At 46.7% G+C, this 17,565-nt stretch overlaps 2 protein-coding genes across 3 annotated transcripts in view; one reads left to right on the top strand and one right to left on the bottom strand.

Moving 5' to 3' along the window:
• Positions 1-3,427: 3,427 nt before the first annotated feature.
• On the bottom strand, positions 3,428-13,837 carry klf15 (Kruppel like factor 15). The gene is made up of 3 exons (XM_084445642.1): positions 13,710-13,837; positions 10,884-12,329; positions 3,428-5,463 (listed from the first exon to the last, which is right to left on the bottom strand). Exons 2-3 carry the CDS (start codon positions 12,092-12,094, stop codon positions 5,295-5,297), a joined length of 1,380 nt encoding a protein of 459 aa, XP_084301768.1. The 5' UTR covers positions 12,095-12,329; positions 13,710-13,837; the 3' UTR covers positions 3,428-5,294.
• cfap100 (cilia and flagella associated protein 100) overlaps positions 5,361-17,565 on the top strand; it is a 30,487-nt gene continuing 18,282 nt past the window's right edge. For both annotated transcript variants that reach the window (XM_084445639.1, XM_084445641.1), the window contains exons 1-2: positions 5,361-5,496; positions 7,777-7,813. The gene's annotated coding sequence lies outside the window, so the exon portion shown is untranslated. The remainder of the gene's footprint in view (positions 5,497-7,776; positions 7,814-17,565) is intronic.

Here is a 17,565-nt window from a genome sequence, read left to right as displayed (position 1 = left end):
TACCAGGCCTTGGTAATGCCAGTGTTACTGCACTCGCGGGAACAAAGGATGACATTTTCAACAGACAACAATCTTGTTTTATTTCTCTCATGAGGTCCTTAAATACTTTCTCTAGCTTGTGTGAGCTCACCATTTCTTTTGCTGGTTCAGAGGGTTCAACGTTTCCACAGCGACTGGTGAAGAACAGTAAATTAGCTCTTAACATGCGAGACTGCAGGCAAAATAACAGGCCATGCATCAGTTAATATTTAATATCGTTCTACTCTGCCTACCTTGGCTCACAGCTTACTGACAGCAGTTTTTGGCCAGTTTCAAAATGGATAACAATGGATCATGAAGTGCAGGATAGGTGTTGATGTGTTTCTCCCAACCGACATTTCATCACTCAGAGTAAACGCTCAGTTGAATGAGCTCTGGTCAAATATATCTCGCCAGGTTTCATAGATAATACATACATTTTTTTATTATTTTTATTTTTAAGAGGTTTCCTTGAACTCAGTCGAGGTGGGATAGGAGCAGGATGTGGTCTTTCTGCGAATAGCTTGAAAGCATTATTAAAGGAGTAGTAAAGGGAAAATGCATGTTTAGCCCTGTTTTAAGGTTACTTATGATCATATACAATGGTTCAGATCAAAACGTTGACAAAACGAGCACTTTTGAGAAAGTCTGATAATTGCTCTACCACCGTTTACGTCATACAATGGATGTGGATGGGCACCTTGAAAAATGTTAAACTCTCGATTTCAAAGACAAGAAGCTCAACATGCATTTTCCTTTTACTACTCCTGTAAGTAATATGCAGTGTTTTTACCTCTGGTTCACTGGTTAAAATCAAGGAGATGGCTTGAGGGAAAATGTCCGCCGCCACCATGGGGCTGTGGGTTGAATGTGCAGAAGTGATAGTGTGAGCCTACTGGGTGAGTTTCATCATAGAAAAAAAGGAGACTTTTCAAGGTGCCCAGGGTTTGGTGGAAGAGCAGTCCATTGTTTCATCATTTCCCCCCTAACAGGAAATGGGGGACACCTGTTTAGAACATCCATGGTTAGAAATGGCCTGGGCAATTCTAGGAACTGGTACAGTGCCAACTTTGTTGGGTACACGCACACACGACCACACACACACACACACAAATGTCCATATGCACTGTTCTTTCACTGTATGAATGTCCATAGATTTACAGTACAGTATGGACATTTGTATAAGAATTCTTATATATATATATTTTAAGGCATTTCTGCTTTATTATGATAGGACAGTGTAGGTGACAGACAGGAAAGGTGGGAGGGAGAGAGAGAGAGAGAGAAAGAGAGAGGGGAAGACATGCAGCAAAGGCCGGATTCAAACCCACGCCACTGAGGAAAGGACCACCCTTTACATGGTAAGCGCCCCAGCCCGTTGAGCTACCGGGGCGCCCCCTAGTAAGGACATTTGTAGAATGTACAGTATATACCTCTCTAGGTCTTCACACCTTTCTTTCCCCACATCCCATAATCAATTAATCGTCCAGGCGATTCCCCCCGCCAGGGCCCCACTGCGTTCAGATCACACTTTCTCTCATGAAAAGGTGACCTTGGAGTTGTCTGAACACCATAAAGTCAATGAGAACACTGATAAGATATGGCACGTGGGGATCTATGCCCTCGTGTGTATGTCACCAGATGTTTGGGAGTGTACACAGTGTCTCTGAAATGAGGTCACAGACACACGGCTGGTCTACAGAGGGCTCCACAGGAGGACAGATGGTTGCTTTTCTATCTGAACTCATGGATACAATAGTTCAAATTTACTTCAGAATGTAGATGACGTAATAATGAGTTTCATAATGATTAATACTGTATGTCATGAGGTATCCATTGTAGTGCAGTAGGTTGATGTTTTGCCAATTTACTAGTTTAAAATTGTGACCATGCCTAAGACAATTTTCCATTCTCTTGTCATATTTTCACAAGCAGAGATGTTTTTGGCGTTGACATCTTGGCTGCCTGAGGTATTGAGGAAGGAGTATAGGACTTCTGTGTTCCCGTCTCCTAAATAGAGAAAGCAGTGGTACGGTCCAGAGAAGACTGCATCAGTAAGAGGTTGGGATGTACCACAATATGACCCAGGAGGGGAGGAGATGTACTTCCACTACTGAGAGACACAACGTGGGGGATGGATTATCTGACTCTGCTACCCAGACCACCCCACCTTTCCTTTCTCTAAGATCCCAAATAATCCCCCTGAGCTTACCTAACCCCCCCCCCCCCCCTCTCTCTCACACACACACACACACACACACACACACACACACACACACACACACACACACACACACACACCAACCCATCTCACTCCACCACACTCATTCTAGAGTGAATGTTAGCTTTTTAAGGACGCCCCCACCCCCTCTCTCTCTCACACATACACACACACACACACACACACAAACCCATCTCACTCCACCACACTCATTCTAGAGTGAATGTTAGCTTTTTAAGGACGCCCCCCCCCCCCTCTCTACCCCCTGATGCATCACGCCCTCCTGTCCATAACAGCGTTCTGACCGTCTCCTTATGCAGGGTGAGTCAGCAACTTTTGCACATGGAACATTAGGTGCCGCAACAGCCCGGTCTGCCTGCCTTATATCAACCGCTGCGTCGGCTGGTGATAAAAATGGAAATCACGTAAATAGAGGTCGTAAATCTGAAATGGTGTCCATATGTTTACTGTACATTACGCCCACCAGGCATTGGCAGGGACTGGATGTTCAGAATGAGGTACATTGCTTCTCCTCATACACTCACATCTTTGTTCTCTTTCAGAATGAGGTACATTGCTTCTCCTCATACACTCACATCTTTGTTCTCTTTCAGAATGAGGTACATTGCTTCTCCTCATACACTCACATCTTTGGTCTCTTTGGGATTCTAGGAGGGGGGGTTGGCACGGAGGGGGTTGATGTATAGGAACCAGCCCCCAATAAAATGCTAAAACCAGTTTGAATCATTTCAGTTGATGACATTATTGTTGTATTGGTGGGTCTTTTGGGACTTGTTTTCTTGGTGCATATACTGTATCAAGATGGTGAGAAGATTGAGTGGGTTTCAATGGTGAGGCCAAACAAGACTCAACAAGCAATCCACACCACACTAAAGGTTTCTCAAGAGCCTGTTGGAAAGTTAAATCCTTATGAACCACTACAGGGATATTGGTTTTATAATGGTTGAAGTGGTGCCAAGAAGTTTATTTAGAATTCAATCTGTTGAATGATTCCATGTCAGGGCTGTAATCATAGCATATTCCGCAATGATCAGATCAAGGTTCAAGAAGCAGCTGATTCTTAACATTGATGATCAGATAGTTATCAGTCTGATATAACAACGACAACATGTGGACAGGAAGTGACACACAAGTTCACATGCTCGTTTCTTTACGTTTTTATTTGTAAATGCATCTTGGGTAGAACAAAGAAAAATATATAATATATTCATATGTACTGAAATGTTATGTTATATACACGTTTATGGTTTACACTAGAAATCTTCACAACCACAGACTTAAGATAGCCTACATGTTATCAGAATAGTCTTTTGTGTGTTTCATGTGGATGCAGCTATGTACACAGTTTACATACATTCATAGGATGCGATAAAACACCTGTGTTTAAACAAGCATTCAAAATTCAAAAATTGAATGAAAGGAATGATGTACAATATTGTGTACCCCTGCAATTTGTCTGAGAACATACAAGAAATATGTATGGACGGTCATTCGCACACCCGTACATATTCACAACAGGGCGTGGCATAGAGCACTCACACGTTCAAGAGCTAACAGGACATACAAAAAAAAACTAACTGTCATGGCCTCAAAAAGGGTGTTTTGAATACATTTCTCCAGAAGGCCGTTGTTCTGGGTTTTCAGCACCGTGGTGTGTAGTGTCCACATTAAAGATCTTACACTATCATAGCAAGGTGAGGGCAAAGGCTTGTGGGTATTCCAGTAACAGATTGGATAGCTGAGGCAGATTCTGTGTTGACAGCAAAGAAATTAGAGTACAGTAATTAACAATTAGAGACATTCAGCTTCATGGTTTGTGTACTGAGCAAATTTTAAAATATCTCTCTAACCATTAATGGTTGAGACACTTTATTTCCAACAAATAAGTATTATTGATGGAAAAAATCCCTAGTAAGGATACTGTGGTAGTTTAAGGCCAGACTGGAATCTTAAAAACGACTTGAGCTACCAATACAAAAAAGACCAAATACACATTATTCACTTTTGAATAAAAAGTTAAATGAAACAAAAATAATCTAACACTGATTGGAAGGCCTGTTTAAACATCTGACAATCATTTACTGTGCGTATAACATTTTTTGTTGCGTTTAGTTTTGCTTTTTTTTGTCCATTTTTTATCAGAATTGGAGCAGGTTCTGGAGAAGAGTCCCAGTAGCTTATAGTAACTTGTCCTTATTTCTGTTATCAGTAGTTCATGTCCAGAAATGACAATAGTTTTCCACCTCACCCTTTGCATAAACAGTGTGTTGAATGAGTAAGCTATTCACTAACCTCAATGTTTCGGCACAAGGCAAAAAACACAAGGACAAAGTTTCCACAGAAACTTTAACCTGACTTCCTAAACATTGCATAAGATGAGGAATGTCCAAGACATAGGCGCTTCTTAAAAAGATAAAAGGCAGTTTTTTATCCAGGTAAAATAGAAACAAGACTATTACTGAAGCAACTATACATTTCTGCTTTGAATGAAAAAGAATTATCTTGAACTTATCTTTCATTGAAACAGAAGAAAAAAGACTGAGAAACCTAAGTGTACAACATACTGTACGGTACAAAATCACCAACAACAACTTGATGAGAAGATGGTAAACCATACGTATGTATGTTGGTTTTCCTTTGTACAATAAATTACCACAAACACAATCACACCGACATTAAAAAAGACAAGACACACACACACTGAACACACTCTCTCACTCTCTATGTGTCACATACTCAAACCCCAGTAAAACGACAGCGCACTCTCCGTCTCTAGATGCGAGTGATTTAATAGGACGAGTCCATTCTGACTGCTTCTAGAAACGGGGCGCGTGCTTTCTCGTCTTACCGGATTATACCCGCTCGTTACCTCACTGAGATAGTCTACGGTGTGCGTTTCCTCTGCTCTGCAAACATACTCAAACACACTCTCAAACACACACACACACACACATCCACACAATATCCCAATGCACACATGCACTCTCTCCCTTTCTCTGTCTCTTGGCCGTGTCCGTGTGTGCGTACTCCCGGTTCAGTTCGCCGTGCGCACTGTCCGGCTGCTTCGTGGAAAGCGGTGGACCTTGATGTGCTTTGATAGGTGGTCACTGCGGGCGAACTTCTTCTCACACACGGGGCACTGGTAGGGCTTGACCCCTGAGTGGGACCGACGGTGTCTTGACAGCTCGTCAGACCGTGAGAACCTGGGACAGACGAGACAGATAATAGGGACACAGGTCAGTTATGTTTGTCTGAACGGAGGTACCATGTCTCATCAGTGCATTAGAAATGTCCGTTGGGGTTTCCACAAAATATGGAAGTGATTCGACTTTGGCTCCAATCAATGATTTGCACAAACCCAAAAGAAAACAATTAGTTCCAAATGCAGCTCTCACGCAAATATTTGTCAGAATAAATTGGTGGTTTTATAAGGGTTGGGTTTAGGAAATTGCAAAGAACAATCCGTTAGAACTTTGGCAGTGGCAGCGCTGCCTTTAGCTGGGTTTATTGGATGTGATTTTGTATTCAATGTTGGCAGCGCCACAGTGTTCAAATGAATACACAATGTACCAAGAGACCGTTCATTTTCACACCAACCCTTCAGAGCAGCAAACCCACTATAATCCCTACCCACCATAATACAGTGTATTATATTTCAAAGCTAAATCGAATGCTAATGCACAAACAATGTTGACGTACTGTACTGTTATGCTATAAGGTATGAATAGATGCTGACAGAATGAGAACAAGGCCTTGAGAACAATGCTACATTAGTCTACATCTCTAATGTTAAACAATGCTACATTAGTCTACATCTCTAATGTTAAACAATGCTACATTAGTCTACATCTCTAATGTTAAACAATGCTACATTAGTCTACATCTCTAATGTTAAACAATGCTACATTAGTCTACATCTCTAATGTTAAACACTGGTAAGAAGGCCGTGAACGAGGCCTTAAGAACAACACCACATTTCAATGATAATAGCTAGAAGGGCAGCATGAAGACCTCCGGCTTCCCGTCAACCTATTTCTCTGAAACGGTCTCTCCCGAGCCAGCGCTGTTTCCCAGATGTTAGCTACAGCCTGACCTGACAAGATGATGAATCGATGCAAACTCTCCCCTATAATTAAGCGGCAACACTTACAGAGTCGGAGTAGAGTCCTCTTTACTATCTGTCACACACAGATAAAATCCCCAGTACCACAGCAAGAGAGGCTCGTCCTTTTAAGCCTTGGCCTGTGGCTAACAGCTAACTACTACAGACTGTAGAGTACAGTGACATGAACGAGCGGAGTCAGACTTTTAAGCCTTGGCCTGTGGCTAACAGCTAACTACTACAGACTGTAGAGTACAGTGACATGAACGAGCGGAGTCAGACTTTTTAAGTTGTGATGCCCTTTCAGTTTAGACTATTCATTAAGCTTCCAACGGGGGGATTCAAAATGTCGCACTTATTATACAGTATTACTACACTTCACGAGAGCATAAGAGCATTAAGATACTAATGCTTCATTGTGTGTGAGACGCCTGCTCCAATTGTGTCATGACACACTATCCAGCAACTCTTAAGAATGCTATAAACGCCTAGCAGATACTCGCCAGTGGAGCCCATATTGAAACCATTCAGCGCTAACAGGCCTGCTGGAGTGGGTCTACGTGCTGAATTGCTATCTTGAGACAAATCTGAGGTATATTTTACAGCTCAATACAAACCGTAGCAATGCATTACTTTGTTTTCTTTTAATCTATATAGCCGGTGGCCTTGGAGGAGTGTGTGAGTGTGTGTGTGAGAGTGTGTGTATGTGGGGGGGGGCTGGCTTCTCCTGGCCTCTCCCTGTTCAACATTCCCCTCATGTGTGGGCACACTACTCCCAGAACCCCCCAGGGAGTCCCCTACCTCATTCCTCACACTGACTCAACACAAGGAATAACAGTGGTTCTAGTGGTAGATGTGTGTGTGTGTGTGTGTGTGTGTCTGTGTCACTTGTTTTCACACCTGAAACTGTGTGTGTGTGTGTTTGAGAGAGAGAGAGAGAGAGAGAGAGAGAGGTAGAGAGAGAGAGAGAGAGAGAGAGAGAGAGAGAGAGAGAGCGCCTCTGGACTTGATGATGCTGTGATATTGATGTGGGGGAAGTAGGTTCTGTATGTTTCATTGTATTTTCAGTGTTATGATGTGTGTGACTGTCTTTTAAGAGGAAGGCTTTGAGTGGAATACAGAGCGTGAACTGGGGGGGTGACCAGGATGTTGTCGTGTGCCTGAGTGAGGGTCTGAGTGACATGACAATACTGTACCTGGAGGATCTCTGTGAGCATCCAGCCACCATGTGATTAAAAAGAAATCATCAAATGATCTCTCTCTCTCCCTCTCTCTCTCTCTCTCTCTCTCCCTCTCTCTCTCTCTCTCTCTCTCCCTCTCTCCCTCTCTCTCTCCCTCTCTCTCTCCCTCTCTCTCTCTCTCCCCCTCTCTCTCTCTCTCTCTCTCTCTCTCTCTCTCTCTCTCCCTCATGTAGATTCTGCCAGCCAAGACGTTCCTATCTCACATCCATGGTAACTATTCAACACTTGGCCTTTGTTCATTTCACTTCCTCAGAGTGATTGTGTGCAAAGCTGAAACTGGCCTCTCTCTCTCTCTCTCTCTCTCTCTCTCCTTTCTCTTTCTTTCTCTCTCTCTCTAGCTCTCTCTCGCTCTCTCTCTCTCTAGCTCTCTCTCTCTCCCCCTTTCTCTCTCTTTCTTTCTCTCTCTCTCTCTAGCTCTCTCTCTCTCTCGCTCTCTCTCCCTTCTCTCTTTCTTTCTCTCTCTCTCTCTCTCTCTAGCTCTCTCTCTCTCTCTCTCTCCCTTCTCTCTTTCTTTCTCTCTCTCTCTCTCTCTCTAGCTCTCTCTCTCTCTAGGTCTCTCTCTCTCACTCTCTCTCCCTTCTCTCTCTTTCTCTCTCTCTCTCTCTCTTTCTCTCTCTCTCTAGCTCTCTCTCTCTCTCTCTTTCTCTCTCGCTCTCTTCTTATTTCTGATTACTTTCTTCTCTCTTATCTCCTCCGGTTCTGACTCTCCAAAGCTCTGTAACTCCCTCACACACGCACACGCGCGCGCACACACACACACACACACACACACACACACACACACACACACACACACACACACACACACACACACACACACACACACACACACACACACACACACACACACACACAACCCTTCAGTCTCAGCTAAGTCCTGTCTTATGTGTTTAGACAAGACCCTTTTGTAAGATTGAGATGCAAAGCCCGGACTACCCCTGAACACACACACGCTTCTCCGCTCCGCTCGTGAACACACACACGCTTCCCGCTCCGCTCGGGTACCGGAACACATTTGTGCCGCAGTGGCCGGTTGCCAGGTTGGTGCATCATATATGTAGACCTGTATAGTGGTTTTTGGAGGAATACTGATTGCCTGCTGCACACAGATACATCGAGTCCATAAATGATTGAACATATTTACTGGATACAAGCGGAGTGTCGACAGGGAGTTACATATTGTGGCTACCACTTCAACGTGCATAAGTGCACATGCATGAATGTACTGGTACTGTATGTCCTACTGGTATAAACGTACATGCGTCTTGCCCTGTGTGAGCTGGGAGCTGTGTGTGAGCTGGGAGCTGTGAAGAGGGTAGATAATATGAACGGTTGCACTCTTTCACCTGAAACTGTCACCCTCACATCCTGACCCTGTGTCCTCACGAAATCAGCTAGACGAACCAAGGGCCAAGAATCACACACACACACACACACACACGCACACACACACACACACACGCACTCACGCACTCACACGCACACACACGCACACAAACACACACACACACATCACACTCCCAAATGTCATTTGTCTCACACACTTAATGAAACTGCTATGAAGACATCCAAGGATTAGATATTACACCAATACACTTGGCACGGAAACACACACACACACACACACACACACACACACTGCTGCAGCCACTGCACAGCTGTTGAATCACAACAGGAGGCGCCCAAGTTGCGCCCCACGTGATGTCGACCCACATGCCGTGTCCCAGTTTTAGTTTACACCAGCAGAAAGACGACACCCGCGCCATCCTCACACACCCCTCACAGACCGGGCATTCGCACCCGTGTGCTCCACAGGAAGTGGGAATCTACAGACAGGACACAGTTCTCTGCACATATATCGCTTGCCATTGTCCCAATTAGCACTTTGAATGCAGCACGATAAAAATTAGGATCATAGCAGGATCTCGAACTGGGTGAAGAAGACAGAAAGTTTTCATTCTGAAACTTCCATCTTTTTTTTGACAGTTGAAAGACCTTCAGAGGGCCATGCGTTTGTTTATGTTTATCTGAAAAGGGCGATACGGTCCATTTGTGGTTGTCTTTTTAACGGGTGATACGGTTCATTTGTGGTTGTCTTTTTAACGGGTGATATGGTTCATTTGTGGTTGTCTTTTTAACGGGTGATATGGTTCATTTGTGGTTGTCTTTTGCAGAGGTTTATCTTGCTATTTCAGTTCCCATTTAGGGCAATAACACTTGCTACTAGGCTACATGGTTAGCAATGTGAGTGATTGCAAAAATGAAACAAGCCATTCAATTAAATGTCCAGTGATTGTATCTCCTGGATTTAGGTGGTAGCTGTGGTGGGCGCAGACGGCGCTCATCTCAGTCAAGCTATCTAATATCTAATAGTGTCATTGAAGCCATCTAATGGGGGTCTCTGGATCGCCCCTCAATCCCACACTAAGCCTCTCGCTGACGTTAATTGATGACCTCATACGAAACAGATCAATACAAGTGCCAGTCATGATCATCCAGAAGCTTCACTCCGTTAAGGAACGTGACACTGTGAATACAAATGGATGTGTCCAATTGACGAATAATGACCACGGCCTCCTGCAGAACCCCAATAACGAATTGGGGTCAAGTGCCGTCCATATCACACGCGTGCCTATGAGGGTTGGTTCTCCCTGCTCAAGCTCTTGAATAAACAGTTCTTTATATAACCTCTCATATATCACTTAGACTATGTTGTTCTTAGATAAAGAGCTCGTAAACATTAGAACTTCCAACCTGCAGGATATCTGCTGTTATATTATTGTGTGAGCATTTGTGAGATCAGTTCAGCAGTGGACTTTACTGCTTGAACTTTTTTTGGTGGGCTACTGTTTTTGTACATTTAAAATTGTCATCATCATCATCATCATCATCTTCACCACTGTCATGTTCATGAGCAGAACGTTTGGTGGGATGATGACAAAGTAAATGGTAAATGGACGGCACTTATATAGCGCTTTTTCCACCTTAGCGGCCCTCAAGGCGCTTTACAATGGCCTCTCATTCACCCATTCATACACACATTCACACACTAATGGCGGTAGCTGCCCTGCAAGGCGCTAACCTGCTCATTGGGAGCAATTTGGGGTTAGGTGTCTTGCTCAAGGATACTTCGACATGTGGACAGTCGGAGTTGGGATTCGAACCACTGACCCTTCGATCATTGAACGACCCGCTCTACCAACTGAGCTACAGCCGCCCCAAAGTAATCTCCCTCATCCTCATCCTCATCCTCATCCTCGTCCTCCACCGAACCACTCACCTCCATCCACAGCTAGGCCAGGTACAGGCGAAGGGCTTCTCCCCCGTGTGCCTTCTCAGGTGGGCCTTCAGGTGGCTGCTCTTGGTGTACATCTTGGTGCAGCCGGGGAAAGTGCATTTGTGCATTTTGATAAGGTCTGCCACCGGATTCTTCTGGAACTTCGGACCCCCCACCAGGAGCCCCCCTCCCGGGCCCCCCGCCGACCCGTCCCCGCTGCCCAGGGGTTTGGCCGCGATGGGGACGGGAGCGATGCGCACAAACTTGGACGAGACGTTGAGGCTGGTGGATGGAAGGAGCTGAGGCACCAAGGCGAAGGTCTGGCCCTGGATGTTGACCAGCAGCTGGGCGATTTTGATGTCTGGCGTCGGCTGAGGAGGTTGGACCGGTTCCTGTTTGATCTGAACGGGCTGGATCTGGAGGATGACTGGCATCCCTCCGCTGGCACTGCCCTCTGCGGAGAGGTTATTGGGGGTCGCACCCCTCTTGGCGCCATCGTGGCCTGTGCCGGAGTCCTGTGCGGAGGTGTTGGCTGGTGACATTTTGGTCTTGGCGGTGGCGGTGGTGGAGTTAGCAGTGTTCGCCGTGGGCACGGTTTGGTCTGAATGCTTGGCCTCGGGCTCCAGCCGGGGCCCCGGAGAGCCCTCCCTGTACACCTCCAGGCCGACCCCCAGACCCAGCATGTCCTCCAGGCCCAGGCCCAGCCCCAGGGCCCCCTCTCTGGCCTCCTGCTTCATGGACACCACCTCCATGTTCTCCTCTAGGAACTCCTCGATCTCCTCCAAGGTGGGTTGGAAGGACACGCCGGCCGGCTCGTCCATGTCCACAGAGGACCACACGGGGAAGTCCAAACTCTCCTCCTTCACCGGGTCCGGGTTTAAAGGCGCGTCCCGCCGGGAGTCCCACAGGAAGGTGGGTAGAGGCGTGGGGACGCCCGCGCCCCCGCCCAACGAGGTCTGGGAGAGCAGGTAGTCCAGGATGCTGTCCTGGCTCTCGACGCTGGAGCTGCTTCCATAGCTGGAGCTGAGGACCTGGGAGTCTGGGCTGGAGCAGGACCGGGGGCTGGACGACTCGCTCAGGTCGTCCTCGGAGAAGGGAGAGGGCATCACCTGGTAGGTGCCCGAGTCCGTCACCATGTCCGACAGGCGGTAGGTAGGCAGGGAGCCACCGTAAGGCATAAAGGTCTCCTCGTTCACCAGGAAGTTGTCTACCATCCCTGGATACAACCAAAATGTTGTCTCTCCCTTGTGTGGAGAAGGTCGTGTTCACACTGCACTTTGGGCGGGGGGGTTATTCCTTGTGCCGCTGTGAAAGTAGGACCAATAAAGCCAGGAAGGGGTCACCAGTGAGGTTGTCTCTCCTACTGAAGAGAGATACCGAAACACCTGCTGTTCTCTCTCACAGTGGAAGAAAAATATTGGGTTGAAAAGGTTTCCAGTCAGGATTTGTCTGCAGGATAAATTTGGGGAAAGAAAGAGAGAAAGTCAAGAAAGTGTTTTTCCTAAATACATTTCTTTGACAAAAACGTTAATTCAGCCTAGGTCTATATGCTAACTAAACAGATATGAAACCGAATGGAGCTGCTGGAACGGAATGAGCTTCCATTTCAAGTTCACACGCGGTTGTCGTGCATGAAGTCGCTCATAAAGAGCAAACTCAGCCGCTGTGGCGTTTCGCTACTTGTATTTCAGAGAGTCAACGTTATTAAAAATAACTTAATCATGATCACGCAATGGAGATTCCTGCCAAATGTCCTTTGGTCCACCTTTGGAGAAATGCAACGCTTTCTCTCAATTAGCCGACCTTGAGACTCAAATGAATTGAAATTGTAGTCTATTACTGAAATAGTTATATATGAGATGCTCAATTAAGCATGAATAAAACCTTGTTGCATTATGAAAATACACTGACGCGAAAAAATATCAAACAGCATGCACTTTTAATCTTTTAATCAACCGAGTGTATGTAACAACCAAGTAACATAATAATAAACTAGTCAGTCCTAGAAGGTTATTTTCCCAGGGAAAGCAGAGCACGGTCACGGTATTGGACGGTCCCCTTCTCGGGCCCCCTTCTCGGGCCCCTCTTGGCTTAGTGACCGACAGTAACCCGCCAGAGGAACTGTCAACATTATTAACACAACACCGCGTGGGGCAGGCATGAGCAATGTGCGCGCCTCGTGCATAAATCACCTGCTTGCTCTTTACACAACACTCACAACTGCTCTTTACACAACACTCACAACGCAATAAATCACCTCCAATCACTGCGACTCACTTCACGTGGAAAGGCACGCGATTATCACAGCAAATCTAAGCATTATTCTCCATTCATCCCTTCTGCGTCTGCGTTATCTTTTTTTTCCCCCCTAAACACACAGCATGAATCAGTTCGATTGATTACATACTGAAGATGATACGCATGCAATCCTGATTCAGAACATGTTGAGTGGGTACAGATGTACATGAGTGGGTTTTAATGGGTTTTATTCAATTGCAAATCAATGTCATTGCGGATATCGCCCCGCATATTGGGCAAATTATTATTTAAGGAGTCACAATTTCATAAAATGTCTCGCCTCGTTCAGTGAATGCAGATGTGAGCCAAATCTGAACTCATCATATACAGGATTATGATAGTTACTGTAGAGCTCTGCCCATCCCCGTGGATAAGACGCATGAGCACGCACGGCGTCTCTCTACTACGTAAACATGTTTTCGTCCGCGCAGCAGCGTGCTGCAGCATATGGTGCTCTGGAAGAACGCTCAGTCCAGATATGTGGAATAAAAATATCTCATAAAAAAAAATAAACTCCATATTTGAGCTTACCTTATTTAATCACGCGTTTACAATCCCCGTGTATTCCAATTGGTTTACTTTTCCTTTGCATTCGATAGGAAAGCTCTTTGAAGCGCATGGGCTGCCCTTGAGACTGGCCATGCAACACCGATCACACTGACTGACGAGGCGGAGGAGTTGTACTATATTACCGTCACATGACTGCTGGTGGTGTGTGTGTGTGTGCGTGTGTGTGTGTGTGTGTGTGTGTGTGTGTGTGTGTGTGTGTGTGTGTGTGTGTGTGTGTGTGTGTGTGTGTGTGTGCGTGCGTGTGTGTGTGTTATTTGAGTGAAAGAGGTTGGAACTGAAGGCTCGCCCTCGCTCTGAGCTGGGATAGGCCAGTGGCGCTTGGGGGCGGGTCCTTGTTCACGTCAATCAGGATCCGTGGCGGCTCCCCGTGTGGGATGTTTAGTGAAGGAAGAGAGAAGAGAGAAGGTTTAGTAGGAAGAGAGACATTTCCACGTTTCCTCTCTCGTCCTTATCGCATCATCTTTCTGGGAAGTATACTATTACACTATTCCCGTAAGGGACTGTGGATCACGTTTCCAGCTCCAAGCAAACATCAGAAGGGGAAAATTGCGCAAAGTACACATGGAATAGCCTACATACTACATACTACATACTACATACTACATCATTATTTCCAGAGGTAGAGTCTTGATTTGATGAACCATTTTTAAATCACTTGATTGCATGTAATCAGCACCCGCCATGTTATAGACTGATAATATAAGCTGTAAGAAAATGTTATTACATACTGTTAGAGGTAGTAGTGGTATTATACAACCATCGTTGGCTAGTGTAATAGGCACCATAACACCTCAACTGCAATTCATATACATTTCTGATCAAAGCCATGTTAATCAAGACCAATTGTGGCAGCCTGTTCCTCCATTGAAACAAGTGTCTCCAAAACAAACTCTACATCTAAAAGACGTCACCATCTGAATGGTACCCAATCTTTAAAGAGAGGAAACGGTCTTCAGGCCAATGACTTCAAGAGGGCTTGGCGTGTATGAGCAACAACAACAACAACAACAACAACAACAACAACAACAACACCACCTATATGTAAACACGCCACAGTCACAGAGGGAGGAGCCCCACACACAGGAAGAATGGGGCAGGTCGGGGCACATAAGGGCAGTTAAACAGGAAGTGTTTCAAAACTGTTAAGGGTGTTATTGAACATGCTGTTTGTTTAGCCAGCCAATCCAGGATAGGGAGAGACACGCATGAGCATGAAGAGAGAGACATGAGCACGGAGAGAGAGACATGAGCACGAAGAGAGAGACATGAGCACGGAGAGAGAGACATGAGCATGAAGAGAGAGACATGAGCACGGAGAGAGAGACATGAGCATGAAGAGAGACATGAGCATGAAGAGAGAGACATGAGCACGGATAGAGAGACATGAGCATGAAGAGAGAGACATGAGCACGGATAGAGAGACATGAGCATGAAGAGAGAGACATGAGCACGGATAGAGAGACATGAGCATGAAGAGAGAGACATGAGCACGGATAGAGAGACATGAGCACGGAGAGAGAGACATGAGCACGGAGAGAGAGAGACATGAGCATGAAGAGAGAGACATGAGCACGGAGAGAGAGACATGAGCACGAAGAGAGAGACATGAAGAGAGAGACATGAAGAGAGAGACATGAGCACGGAGAGAGAGACATGAGCACGAAGAGAGAGACATGAGCATGAAGAGAGAGACATGAGCACGGAGAGAGAGACATGAGCACGGAGAGAGAGACATGAGCACGGAGAGAGAGACATGAGCACGGAGAGAGAGACATGAGCATGAAGAGAGAGACATGAGCACGGAGAGAGAGACATGAGCACGGAGAGAGAGAGACATGAGCACGAAGAGAGAGACATGAGCACGGATAGAGAGACATGAGCACGGAGAGAGAGACATGAGCACGAAGAGAGAGACATGAGCACGGAGAGAGAGACATGAGCACGAAGAGAGAGACATGAGCACGAAGAGAGAGACATGAGCACGAAGAGAGAGACATGAGCACCAAGAGAGAGAGTTATTCTGAGAAAAAGCAGCTGCAATTAAGCGCAGCCGCGTGATTGGCTGAGGGGTGGCGGTTCCTCTATCCCCCGTTCCCATGACGCCTGCAGGAGAAAAGAGATTCTCAAGCTCTCAAACATCAGACATGGTTTTGGCTTATTGAACGTTAAACGTGGATGGGTGATGGTGAGATGGTGGATGGGTGATGGTGAGATGGTGGATGGGTGATGGTGAGATGGTGGATGGGTGATGGTGAGATGGTGGATGGGTGATGGTGAGATGGTGGATGGGTGATGGTGAGATGGTGGATGGGTGATGGTGAGATGGTGGATGGGTGATGGTGAGATGGTGGATGGGTGATGGTGAGATGGTGGATGGGTGATGGTGAGATGGTGGATGGGTGATGGTGAGATGGTGGATGGGTGATGGTGAGATGGTGGATGGGTGATGGTGAGATGGTGGATGGGTGATGGTGAGATGGTGGATGGGTGATGGTGAGATGGTGGATGGGTGATGGTGAGATGGTGGATGGGTGATGGTGAGATGGTGGATGGGTGATGGTGAGATGGTGGATGGGTGATGGTGAGATGGTGGATGGGTGATGGTGAGATGGTGGATGGGTGATGGTGAGATGGTGGATGGGTGATGGTGAGATGGTGGATGGGTGATGGGTGATGGTGAGAGGGTGGATGGGTGATGGTGAGATGGTGGACGGGTGATGGTGAGATGGTGGATGGGTGATGGTGAGATGGTGGATGGGTGATGGTGAGATGGTGGATGGGTGATGGTGAGATGGTGGATGGGTGATGGTGAGATGGTGGATGGGTGATGGTGAGATGGTGGATGGGTGATGGTGAGATGGTGGATGGGTGATGGTGAGATGGTGGATGGGTGATGGTGAGATCATAAGTAATGCACTGCATTTATGTGAAACGCAGTATGACCCAGACAGCAAGCGGATCTGGGCCATATACAGACCAGATCTGGCACCTGTGGCTTAGTTCCGGCCCATATATGGCCCAGATCCGCTTGCTATCTGGGGAGAATCCACATCTTTTACGTTCATACTGTAACAGCCATACAGTAGTTGCCTACTACTGTACACAGTATCATCCACCATCTCTTTAAGGGCTCCTGCCAGAGCCATAACTCTTCTTCAAACGTTGACTTGGCATAAGGAATTATAAAGTCATAAGGAACATTGTGAAATTATCAAAATTACTTAAAATTACCACCAAAACTCTATCTCTCTCTCTCCCTCCCTCTCTCTCCCTCCCTCCCTCTCTCTCTCTCCCTCCCTCCCTCTCTCTCTCCCTCTCCCTCTCCCTCTCTCTCTCCCTCCCTCTCTCTCTCTCTCTCTCTCTCTCCCTCCCTCCCTCCCTCCCTCCCTCCCTCTCTCTCTCCCTCTCCCTCTCCCTCTCCCTCTCCCTCTCCCTCTCCCTCTCCCTCTCCCTCTCCCTCTCTCTCTCCCTCCCTCCCTCTCTCTCTCTCTCCCTCCCTCCCTCCCTCCCTCCCTCTCTCTCTCCCTCTCCCTCTCCCTCTCCCTCTCCCTCTCCCTCTCCCTCTCCCTCTCCCTCTCTCTCCCTCCCTCCCTCTCTCTCTCTCCCTCCCTCTCTCTCTCTCTCCCTCCCTCCCTCTCTCTCCCTCTCTCTCCCTCTCTCTCTCTCTCTCTCCCTCCCTCCCTCTCTCTCCCTCTCTCTCTCTCCCTCTCCCTCTCTCTCCCTCTCTCTCTCTCTCTCTCTCTCTCTCTCTTTCTCTCTCTCTAGTGATTGGATGCTCAGATCTGGAGCTGGCATCTTATTGAAGGTAGCAGGACAG

Source organism: Borostomias antarcticus (genome assembly GCF_949987555.1).
Source record: "Borostomias antarcticus genome assembly, chromosome: 11".
NCBI classification, from domain to species: Eukaryota; Metazoa; Chordata; class Actinopteri; order Stomiiformes; family Stomiidae; genus Borostomias; species Borostomias antarcticus.
This window is presented reverse-complemented; position numbering and strand designations above follow the sequence as displayed.

Excerpts from the sequence above, each read along its gene's own strand:
- klf15 (XM_084445642.1), bottom strand. The coding sequence starts at position 12,094 with ATGGTAGACAACTTCCTGGTGAACGAGGAGACCTTTATGCCTTACGGT. Across the intron at positions 5,464-10,883 it reads TGGCCTAGCTGTGGATGGAG|GTTCTCACGGTCTGACGAGC; the intron begins GTGAGTGGTTCG and ends CGTCTGTCCCAG.